The sequence below is a fragment of the Schistocerca serialis genome, chromosome 6 (assembly GCF_023864345.2).
Source record: "Schistocerca serialis cubense isolate TAMUIC-IGC-003099 chromosome 6, iqSchSeri2.2, whole genome shotgun sequence".
NCBI lineage: Eukaryota > Metazoa > Arthropoda > Insecta > Orthoptera > Acrididae > Schistocerca > Schistocerca serialis.
Window position 1 is genome coordinate 484,227,728 of NC_064643.1, and position 12,800 is coordinate 484,240,527.

The window sequence follows — 12,800 nt, forward strand, 5'->3', positions numbered from 1 at the left end:
TAAAAACCGTCACTTAGTGTGTGTATGCAAAGTTGCATGCCATGTTGGCATATAAAAATCATTGAATGTGAAAGTATTTAAAGAAAACATAATAACAGGGCATTGAAAATCTTCATCAGTTCCAACCCCTTACAAGCATAAAAACTTTGCCATAATTGTTATATAAATTATATGAGGATAAAACAATTTTTTATGGATATGTCTCAGGTAAAAACAGATATTAAACTGCAAAATTGTCTTTCACAAAGCACCAAACCTGTACTTGCCATCCTGAGGAAAGATGTAACATAAACACACTCATGAGTATATGGGGTAGGAGTGGGGTTGTAGATGGAGGCAGAGGCAGGGAAAGAGATAGGGAAAGGATGGTGGGCTGGGACATGAGGTAGAAGGGGTCCTGTAGATGGAGCACAAAAAGGGGGTCCAGTGTGCAAACAAGGCAAAAATGTAAATAGTGGGTTTATGTTATGTCTTTCGCCATGGCAAGTACATTTTTGTTGCTTTGCAAAAGAGAACTTTATGGTTTCACACCTATTTTTACCTGGACATATCCAGAAAAAAAAGGTTTAATCTTCACCTAATTTTGTAAAGTTGGTGATGGTAAAGTTTTTGCACTTGTAAAGAGTTAGAAATGATGAAGATTTTTAATGTCCTATTACATTGCTTTTTTTAATACTATTGTTGTGGTTTATGTTCATGCTTTTTACATGTTAGCATGATATACAACTTTGTCATATACACCATATGTGGCAATGCTGCGATTCACTGTTCAGTGACTTTAAGTTTGATGTTTTGACTGTTTTTGGTAAAGATTTTCAAAGTATTAATTTTATTGTTGACTTCTATTGTTATTTTATTAACTGTTGTATTTTTGATGGCTGGAGAATGTCCTAACAGGGTGCTGCCTTCTTGAGGTTTCCTTATGGCAGCAGGAGGAGTAGGCACTGTAACTGTCCATTTGCACTTCATAATACATGTATATTTTTAATATGGTTTTCATATTTTTTGGAAATACCATTTTGACTGTCTGCTAAGTAAATCTTAAAACAATATGTACTGTATTTTTGGTATGTGCTTAGAAATTTGGTAATACTTGCATTGTACGTGATTGTAAATTTGGTTTTCTGTCATGTAGGATGATTTGAAAATGGATCTCAACCAGAAAATAGTAATCAAGTAAATAAAAAAGTGAAATTTGGAACTCTAGTTGATTTTCCATTATATTGAAAGCCCCATTTGGCAACACAGTCTCTGCAGATGCAGCAGTCTGATTGGCTAACTTTAATGCTAATTAACTTGGAAATGGTGCAACATATTGAAATATTTTCTTAAGAATTATTTCTCAGCACAACCTACCCTGCAACACCCTTGCAAGCCTTTCAGACTGTTTCTGACCACCCAGTGTTGTAATATCTTTTGAACACATCCAACAGACCACATGCAGCACCAATTGAGTATATGCTCCATGATATTCCCCATTATGACATTGTGGATATGATATAGGTAGATTCATTACAGCTTTCTAGTTCATCTTTATGACCTTCAGGACATATAGGTCTTACCACTTAATCTGATCAAACTGTTCCACAATATTTTGACACATAACATCTGTAGGCACCCTATAAGTTCTATGCATGAGGGTAAGTCAATTATTATCTGCAAAGTAGTTATAAAATTTTATTGTAATCAAATAGAAAACTTACAAGAATATCATTTTTCGACATAGTCTCCTTGCATTTCAACGCACCTCGTCCATCATTGTACAAGCTTCCTGATGCCCTCATAAAAGAAGGTTCTTAGTTGAGCAGCAAATCAGGAATGCACCACTTCTTTCACTGCTTTGCTGAGGCAAATAAACAGCCCCTTAATACCTGTTTGAGTTGACCAAACAAGTGATAGTCAGAAGGGGCAAGATCGGGACTATATGGAGGATGATCCAGTACTTCAAATTAGAGTTTCTGGAGCGTTTCAGCAATGTGGACTGCAGTATGTGAACGGGCATTGTCATGCAACAACACAACACCTTTTGACAGCAATCATCGGTGTTTGCTTCGAATTGCAAGCTTTAGCCTAGCAGTAAGCATCTCGCTGTAATGTACAATGTTTATTGTTGTGCTCCTTTCCCCATAATTTTCCAGTACTGGACCTTGTGCGTCCCAAAAAACTGTAAGCGCCAGTTTACCTGCAGAAGGTTGGGTCTTGAACTTCCTCTTGCATGGCGAATTTGGATGTTTCCATTTCATACTCTACCATTTATTCCCCAGCTCATAATGATGTGTGAGTTGTTTTGGGACCCGCCTTACACAAACTTTATGAAACCCAAGTCTGTAGTGGATGATTTCATAGGCAGAACCATGACTAATTTGCAGATGATGTGCCACTTTGTCAATAGTCAATCATCTGTCTAAGAGAATCATTTAATGTAACATTCAATGGTTTCTTCATTTGTGGTGGTAATCAGTCATCCAACTTCTTCATCATGGGTAACACTTGTGAGACCTTTTTGGAATTTTTCAATCCATTCGTAGACACTCTGTTGGGGCAAAACATGGTTCCTGTACTGTACCAAAAGTCTTTGATGAATTTTAGCCTCTGATACGCCTTCTGACCATAAAACACAGATCACTGAACATTGCTCTTCATTGATGCAAATAGACAATGGGGCAGCCATGATTAACAGCATGGCAGCAATAACGAAACTAACCTAGCAGCTTGAAAATTGGAAAGATATCACAACAAATAAACAAAGCATGCATCATCAATGTAAAATGACAGTACAGCTTATCAAAAATTGTCTTCAATGTAGGCTTACAACCAAATTTGCAACTGCACAATTATTGGGAAAACACAAATTTTGAAACAGAAAAGATACATATTACATGCACAAAAATCTCTGAGCTTTGATAAAATAAAAACAGCTATATTAATTTCAATAACAAACCAAAAGACAAAAGTTACACATTGTGCATAATGCTTAATATTTAATTAAATTACCTTTTCAGACTTTATGTCTTGTCTGAAACTTAGGAGACAGAGACAATGAAATGCTTCCAAGTTTTTGCAGTTCTATCCAAAATAGAAAAAAGCCAAACTTGAGATATGAAAATTATGCTGTAGTTTTGAGTTAAAAGCATAGTTGATTCACAAAACTGTTCACATCAAAATTACTTTTATTATTTGTCAAGTCTGATATGGAACATGAACCACAGATGCAACCTATTCATAGAAAAACACAAAACTGTAAAACATCTATTTTACAGTCAGAGTGGAAAACACATCCAAATCAAATGAAGTATATCAATGTCAACACAACATAAACATCATATTCCCATAAGTAATTACCAATTACCAATAGTTACTGTAATCATGATTGTCAACATGTATGTTTTACATTTTTCTAGTTTTTGTAGTAGTATTAATCTGTCTGAAAAGTGTGTAAACTAAAACCAGAATAACAAATTCAGCCTGAACCTGGAGGTTTTATGAGATCTTTACCACATCAATGCAGATGACATACTTGGTTGTCATGGACACAAGGACGCGGGTGTTTGTTGAGGGTAACTCTACAAACTGACATGTTGTAATGTATGTGAATATTGTAATCAGTTTTGGAAGTGTATCAGAATCTGGAATTAAACCATATGGTAGAAAATGACATCATGGCCCAGACTATTTATTTAAAAGCAAACTTCAAACATAAACCTGCTACCAGAACCTACACTCCTGGAAATGGAAAAAAGAACACATTGACACCGGTGTGTCAGACCCACCATACTTGCTCCGGACACTGCGAGAGGGCTGTACAAGCAATGATCACACGCACGGCACAGCGGACACACCAGGAACCACGGTGTTGGCCGTCGAATGGCGCTAGCTGCGCAGCATTTGTGCACCGCTGCTGTCAGTGTCAGCCAGTTTGCCGTGGCATACGGAGCTCCATCACAGTCTTTAACACTGGTAGCATGCCGCGACAGCGTGGACGTGAACCGTATGTGCAGTTGACGGACTTTGAGCGAGGGCGTATAGTGGGCATGCGGGAGGCCGGGTGGACGTACCGCCGAATTGCTCAACACGTGGGGCGTGAGGTCTCCACAGTACATCGATGTTGTCGCCAGTGGTCGGCGGAAGGTGCACGTGCCCGTCGACCTGGGACCGGACCGCAGCGACGCACGGATGCACGCCAAGACCGTAGGATCCTACGCAATGCCGTAGGGGACCGCACCGCCACTTCTCAGCAAATTAGGGACACTGTTGCTCCTGGGGTATCGGCGAGGACCATTCGCAACCGTCTCCATGAAGCTGGGCTACGGTCCCGCACACCGTTAGGCCGTCTTCCGCTCATGCCCCAACATCGTGCAGCCCGCCTCCAGTGGTGTCGCGACAGGCGTGAATGGAGGGACGAATGGAGACGTGTCGTCTTCAGTGATGAGAGTCGCTTCTGCCTTGGTGCCAATGATGGTCGTATGCGTGTTTGGCGCTGTGCAGGTGAGCGCCACAATCAGGACTGCATACGACCGAGGCACACAGGGCCAACACCCGGCATCATGGTGTGGGGAGCGATCTCCTACACTGGCCGTACACCACTGGTGATCGTCGAGGGGACACTGAATAGTGAACAGTACATGCAAACCGTCATCGAACCCATCGTTCTACCATTCCTAGACCGGCAAGGGAACTTGCTATTCCAACAGGACAATGCACGTCCGCATGTATCCCGTGCCACTCAACGTGCCCTAGAAGGTGTAAGTCAACTACCCTGGCCAGCAAGATCTCCGGATCTGTCCCCCATTGAGCATGTTTGGGACTGGATGAAGCGTCGTCTCACGCGGTCTGCACGTCCAGCATGAACGCTGGTCCAACTGAGGTGCCTGGTGGAAATGGCATGGCAAGCCATTCCACAGGACTACATCCAGCATCTCTACGATCGTCTCCATGGGAGAATAGCAGCCTGCATTGCTGCGAAAGGTGGATATACACTGTACTAGTGCCGACATTGTGCATGCTCTGTTGCCTGTGTCTATGTGCCTGTGGTTCTGTCAGTGTGATCATGTGATGTATCTGACACCAGGAATGTGTCAATAAAGTTTCCCCTTCCTGGGACAATGAATTCACGGTGTTCTTATTTCAATTTCCAGGAATGTATTTTTATAAGCTTGCACAAGAAGAAGCAGCAGCCTGGGAGGTTATCATCAAAACAATTAATTCAGCTACTTCATTTTCAGGCTGTCCAAATTTAGATACTTTGGGGTAGAAGACTGGTAGTAAAATTGAGTCACACCCAAATGTATTAGGACAAGTGAATGAAGCAACATTACACTATGGAGTTGGATAATGAATGCAACATTGTGGTAACTGCAAGAATGTGTATGGACATTACCTGACATGTGCTTTGGTGCATGTCAGGTGGTGTAATGTTCACGGTCAGTACTGGATGCTATATCTCTAACTTCAGACAGTGCTGACTTCATTCATTACATAAAGAAGGAGTAGTCTTATATCCCACTGCTCATGACAGTGAGATCACAAGTGCTTCTATCTGAATCTTCTAGATGGTGAATAATAGCTACTTTTTGGTTTACTGTGGTATTTAAAAAATCAACCATTGTCTGAGCTATGGGCACCCTCAGATAACATTGCATCTATGTGCAATTTGATGTATTTACCAGGTGTTATCATTCCAGACTGCCACTCATTCAACCATATTCTTCCATCCTACCCTCTGTCTCCATATACCACTTCCTCTCTTCTCCCTCTTCTCATTCCTCCCTATGTATCTCTGTCTGTTTGCCTGTCTTCCTCTGTAGTTACTTTTTTACTTGCCATATTTCTGTTGGTATTATCTAGTACATCTTACCATTTGTATACTTTAGGTTAATCTGCCAACAGTCTTTGTCACATGTTTCTGTTCTTTACTCACAATACACAGTGCTGATAATAAATTTTGATATCTGATGTACTGTCTTCCTTGAGGATGTTACTACATTTACTGAAAGAAATTTTACTTTTTATTGCATAATGTATTCTATTTCCTCTTCATTAAATTCTTTATGCTTCATTTGGCCACAGTATAAACTTTGATTTAATTGACTATAGTGTTTTCTCTTAGCGACTACAACCCACAAATCTTTTATTAAAGAACCCAAAAAATTCACTTTGTTCATCATTATGTATTGATTCTGAAAAGATAAAAACTTACCTAGGCTTCCCACCCAACATTTGCCAGCTTCAAAGTCAGGTGCATGGAGCTCAAATTCTTGAGTTTGTGGATCATATGTAGCTGTTAGTCTCATTCCTTTCGCATTTGTTCCATGTGAGATTTCAGTGAGGCCAAAACAACCTCCAGCCTTGTGAACACAAAAGCAATGAGACACAGCTAAATTGTAATAATTAATAATGTTTCAGTACAAAAAATGGTCCAGTTTTTTAGAAAACAAATCAGAAGCTAATACCCACTGATATCAGTTCCTTTTCAAGGAATCAAGGAAATAGTATCCATTACAAAGAAAAGCATAACAGAAAGTTATTAAATATTAAGATATTAAAAAAACTAGTGTAAATGTGCGTGTTTCTTCAGCACCAATAGTTTTTGTTTATTGTTATTTCTTCACTGATGCTCTTTGTTCTACCTCAAAACCAAACACAAAATAAATGTAATATTTCAATAAAATGATCACAAAAAGCTATTAGTATAATAATTAAGCAGGACTTCAATGAAGACAAAGAGAAAGACAGAGGAAAACTACCACATCAGAAGGTGAATATGTGAGCCACCCATTATTTGTATTTTTGTTTGACATCTTAAAATACGTTATTGCTTCATTGATGGAGTACAATTATCATATTTTATGATGCTTATAACTACATGACTGGATTTTATATGCTACGAAAACAGGAAGCAGAAAGTTGTCTTTCAGTGCCAACACTGCCACTATTAGATGCTCCAAGCAGAAGATATATTTTTTTGATGCACCTCATTGTTTGCTTTTTCACAGTAATAAACTAATGAAACAGTGTTAACCTGTGGCACTCTAGCACAGAAGATGTCACAAATTTAGTTTATTATTTGTGTTATTTTCCCAAAACTTTTCACTGATTATGTCACAGCTTGTGTGTAATGAAGATTTGTGATTACCACTGAAAATCTGTATTATATTGTGAATTGTAAACTAAATTCATACTTTTTTGAAACTTTTGGTAACAGCATCTTCATTCAAAAGCGATTAGCCCTCATTTCAATGTGTGTTTATATAATAAAATGTGTTTTTCAAAATTTTCAGATGTTCATGAGTGTAATACTTGACTTATTTCATAGCAAATTGTGACTTGCAGTTGTGTATTCTGCAAAACTTTGGCAGCAATATATTTTCAGAAAATAATTTTCCCTTTATTGCAGTGTGGGAATTTATGTGCAGTGCGGGTATTTATGTGATTAATGCATTATTTTCATTTTTTTCTGCTTGAGATGTTTTCTTCCAAGTCAATATTTTAAATTTTGTGATTGTAACATAAACGTTGCTCCTACAAACTCAACTGCTGTGTTGTGATACTATGTTTTGCACAAATTATAATTTTGTATCAAGTTACATTTGTTAGCATAATTTTTTCAAAGTAACTATATTTTCCTAAGATACATGTATACAATAATATAGAAGTATTTGCCATAATTATCAGTTTGAATAGATTAGTGTCAGTCATAATTTGTTGTCAGTATCCTTTACGGAAGTAGCCAGAAGCAGTACATTCTGCATGACTATGTGTAACTTGACTCATTCTACGTCCCTGAAGGCTCTCCTTCATAATTTGAGTTACAAAACAGAATGTGCAAATGATTGAATATATGAATGCATTTAGTTTCCTACATCTACAGCAATTAATAGTGTTGACACTGACATACATTAACAGTTTTTGACACTGTTATACAAGTTGGTTAGTGAGCATAGCTTCAATAATCCCATTTTTTCTCTCTCTAATTTTACACAAAATACTTTCTTAGTTGTAGTAGCTTGAAATCCTAAAGGAAACTCACAATTCGTGTAGTGTAACAACCCCTAAAACTAAAGCACTGTCTGTGAGGCTAATTTAAAACTAATTATTTACTGTTCATTGCACCAGTCAGAATGCAACGTCACTGTGACTTCTGTTCTCGCACAGGATGAGATAGTGGCTGTTTGTAAGTGGTTGGAAATCACTTGACTGTCATCAAACAATTGGAAACTGCATTGAATGGATATGAAGTGTGAATTGCCAATAGTCCTGTACATCTACATCTGCATCTACGTATGCACCCTGAAAACAATTGTGATGTGCATGGCTGTGGGTACTTAGCATTGTACGACTTGCTTCGGTTTCTTGATGGTCCAACCACATATGGAATGCATGAGAATGCCATAGAGCACACTGTAATTAATGTTATTAGCATAATTAGTGTAATTAGTCTTCACAGTCTCTATGGCAGTGATACCTATGAGGATGAAGAATATATATAGATTCATCAATTAATACTTGAAAATTTATTAATAGGCTGTTGTGGGATAATTTGCCTCTATTTTCAAGTGTACACCAGTTCAGGTTTTTCAACATTTAGGTGGCACTCTCCTGTGAGTCCAACAAACATATATGACAATATGTACTCCCTTTCTTTGTACATGTTCAATGTCCATGGCTAGTCATATTTTCTTTCAAGAGGCTTTTGATGATTACACATCACAAACAGCCTTGTGCATCGCAGAAGTAGCAAGAATGCATTTCACTGCAATAGAAAGCAGCTGTGAGAAACATGAATGTGAGATTTTGGAGAAAACAGAAAAGATCCATGAAACTTTTAATAAAGAATTAAAAACAGTCAGAGAAGCAGTCACATCTGATGTGGAAAATGTTAAACAAGAGGTAAAGGACATTAAAGCTCAAATAAAAGCAATTCCTGTTTGAACCCCCAAGGTTGATGATTGACCATTGCAAGATTTGTGAGCAGAACTCAGTTTGTTGAGATCACAAGGCAGGAGCATCACACAGGCAAACTTCACAATAACTATTGATGACATGAGGGCAGACGTAATAACAGGTACCTGTGTGATAAATGACAGCATGATTCAACCCAAGCAATTTTCTACATTTATACCTGAAAAACACAATGTGGATCCAGTATTATTTATAAAGTCTTTTCACTGTGTACTGCTGCAAACTTGGACCAAAAATCAGAAGATCAGATTTGTTAGAGGCTCTATGCAATGTGATTCGGCTTTGTGAGCAACAGAAGCCACTGACACAATTCAGATGCACCAAGATTTTGTAGGTGCATTTTTGTCAAAATACTGGTGATGCAGAGTTCAAGAGAAGTCATAAAGGAATCTTTCGATTCAGAATATTTAAGATAAGTGACATGTAATAGATATTTATGAAAGTGACAATATTATGAAAAGGAAAGTTGCAACTCAGCATATAGTGCGGATGCTGAGTCGCAGATAGGCACAACAAAAAGACTGTCACAAATAGTGGATAGGAAAGTCATTGCTGAGTGACTGTAGGAAGCTACAGGATGACTGAGACAGAATTTATAGTTGGTGAGATGAATGACAGTTTGCTCTAAATGTAGAAAAATAAGTTAATTCATATGAGTACCAAACACTCTCCTGTAAATTTTAGTCACATCAATTAAATATCTTGGTGTAAGATTGCAAAGTGATTTAAAATGGGACAGGCATATAAGAATTGTAGCAGGGAAGGCAAATGGTCTACTTTGCTTTGTTGGGAGAATTCTGGGAAAGTGTGTTTAATCTGTAAAGAAGACTGCATGAAGAATACTAGTGCATTCTTGAAAACTGTTCAGTTGTATGGATTAGAAGAAGGTACTGAAGAAATTCAGAAGTGTGCTCTTGGTGTATTAAAGAGACACTTTGTGAACTCAAATAGGAATCTGTGGAGGGAAGATGAAGTTCCTTTCATAAAACTCAATTGATAAAATTTAGAGAATTGGCATTTGTTGCTGACTGCAGAATGATTTCACTGCCACCAATGTACATTTCACATAAGGACCACAAAGACAAGATAAGAGACACCAGGGAGTGTGTGGAACCATCTACATAGTCACTTTTCCCTTTCTGTTTTTGTGAGTGAAACAGAAATGGAATTGACTAGTAGTGGTAAAAGTTACCCTTCACATTACACAGTGTGGTGGCTTGCAGAGAATGTATTAGATACTGATGTAGATGCAGTTGTTTTACATGGTCCACAGTCAGCCAAAGTCAATGCAGAAAGAAAAAGAATGAAGTCACAAACCCAGTTGATGAGTCTTTGTCTTTATGGAAGCTTATGTCATTGGCTGGATAGACAATGAAAAAAAAAGGTAAACTTGATAAGGAATATTTTTGGTAAGGAAAACATACTTTCAAACGTAAACCTCTGATGCCTGTGAAACAAAAATTTAAAATTAATTTTTACTGCTAGTGATGACATACAACAATGTGACATGGACTTTTAAAGTGAAAAAAATTTAAAACACAAGATTAGTCACTGAGTATCAGGAAAAAACCAAAAGTATAAGAGAACAAACAAGAGTGAACACTGGAATAAAAATAAAATGGCAGTGGGCCATGGAAAGCAGAAAGGAAAATTTATGGTAGATGGAAAAGGGAATTCTCTGTTGCAGTTCAGCTGATAAGAAAAGACAAACAACCTAACAGTAGGTGGATGGATGATGTAACAAAACATGGTGGAACAACACTGATGTGAACAGCTGAAGCAGTTAATGTATGGAAAAGTCTAAAGAATGCCTTTATCCAACAATTGATGTCAGTGGATGCTGTGGTAGTTGATTTAGTTTTGTTAGTGATGATGGTGAATTGAGGTAACAAAGCAAGAATTGATGAAGTGATGAGTCTGAGGACATTAAGCTTGAATTACACATCAGTCAACAGATATAAAACTTGCTAATGAAGAGAAAGAAGTGTGTGTGTGTGTGTGTGTGTGTTTAATAATAGTGAACTATAGAGTGATTCAAAATGAGTGGGACAAAAAGAAAATATTCCTGTGACTACAGAAATTACTTTATTTCAGAAATACACATATAGACTGAAAGGCTGGCAACAATAAAACAATGAAAAGTTGCCATTGTTGTTCAGTGTTGGTGTTAGTATCCAAAATAGTGGCATGCATGATACAAAAGGCACACTGTGTCATATAATATGAAAAAACATAATCTATAATTATTGTCCAAAGATATTTTTGGACAAGTTTTGTAAAGTGGCACCATATTGTAACAAGACTGCTAGATGGGGAAAGCATTTCAAGGAGACAGGATGCATATGCAAGAAGAAAACCACAGGATAGCCATTCATTCAAACTAAAACAATGGAAAACATTCATATGATCTATGAAAGAAGCCCCAGGAAATGCATGCATTGTACCAACAGACAAACGAATGTGTCACAACCAACACTGTGGCATGTGTTATGCAAATGTCTGCAGTTCAAAGCTTACAGAATTCAAATGTTGCAAGCACTAAAACCAACTGGTAAACCAAACTGAAGACAATAATGCATTGATTTTCAGTTACAGATGCAGGTGGATCATTTTGTAAACATATTTGCATTCTCTGTTGAAGCCATAGTTCACTCAAGTAGCAAAGTGAACAAGCATGATTTGAGAATATGGGATACACAAAACCTCCATGCCTTTCTGGAACATGAATGTGTTTCTCCAAAACTTTATGTCTCCTGCAACATAACTAACTGGAGAGTCTTTGGTTCTTTCTTTTTCACAGTACGTACGGTACCTTTAAAGGCATAACCTAATATTGATAAGCTTTCTCACTGGTTGTTGCCTCAGCTGAGAGAAAAGGTACATAACATCAGGATGGAGTCCCACTACATTTGCATAACCTTGTATGTAGTCATCTCAATGAACATCTTCCACGGTGGCCGATAAGTCTTGCTGCTCATGTTGTGATTCCCCAGGTCACCTGACTTTGCACCAATTAATTTTTTTCTTCTGCAGATGTGTGAATGACATGATTTAATATCCCCATTTGTGCAGGACTTACAGCACCTAAGGCATCAGCCAATCAGCACATTTAACTCCATTGATTAGGCTACATTAAAACATGTCTGGCAGGAAATGTTGTACCAGATAGACCTCTGCCACATCACAAATAGTGACCACATCAAACATCTGTGAATGTTCATTGCCAGAGTTAACCCTTCAGCCTACATATATGCTCCTGAAATAAAGTCATTAGTGTAGTCGTATGAATACTTTTTTTTGCACCTTTCATTTTCAGTCACTCTGTATAATAGTGAAGTAACATAACTACAGTGCTATTTTGTACATGTGATTATGTATTCTTCCACATAACTTAACACATCCAACATTACGAAATTTAATAAAAATAAATAAACATACATGGATACTATGTATTACCACTTTATATAATGCTTGCTATGTTACATAAATAATACTTACCTTCCCTTGATCAACTTCTTCGACAAACTTATAGTGCCTTGGAGTACCCATACCACGGATGGTATTTATGTAAAATCCAAAGTTAATGTTTGTCTTAACAGCAAGTGATGGATCATAGTGATATATTGCAGCCAGATATGCACCAGGCTAAATTAAGTATAAAATAGTGTTACATATACACAATAAAAGACCCAGATTCATTACTATCACATATTTCTTTGTTGATGGTTTTACACAAGCAGAGTTAACATGAGTGAAAAATAAGAACAACCAACTATACAAATGTGAAGAACCCATATCCAGAGAGTTGAAGATGCACAGAAAATAATACAATGAATTTCAGA

The 12,800-nt window shown here is 37.5% G+C and overlaps 1 protein-coding gene across 1 annotated transcript in view; it reads right to left on the reverse strand.

The window, feature by feature from the left end:
• Window positions 1–12,588, reverse strand: part of LOC126484401 (peroxisomal acyl-coenzyme A oxidase 3-like) — a 144,028-nt gene extending 131,440 nt beyond the window's left edge. Inside the window, exons 1-2 of the mRNA XM_050107901.1 lie at window positions 12,457–12,588; window positions 6,197–6,344 (exon numbers count right to left, since the gene is read on the reverse strand). Of these exons, the coding sequence (XP_049963858.1) occupies window positions 6,197–6,344; window positions 12,457–12,507 (199 nt within the window). The 5' untranslated portion in view covers window positions 12,508–12,588. The remainder of the gene's footprint in view (window positions 1–6,196; window positions 6,345–12,456) is intronic.
• Window positions 12,589–12,800: the final 212 nt, after the last annotated feature.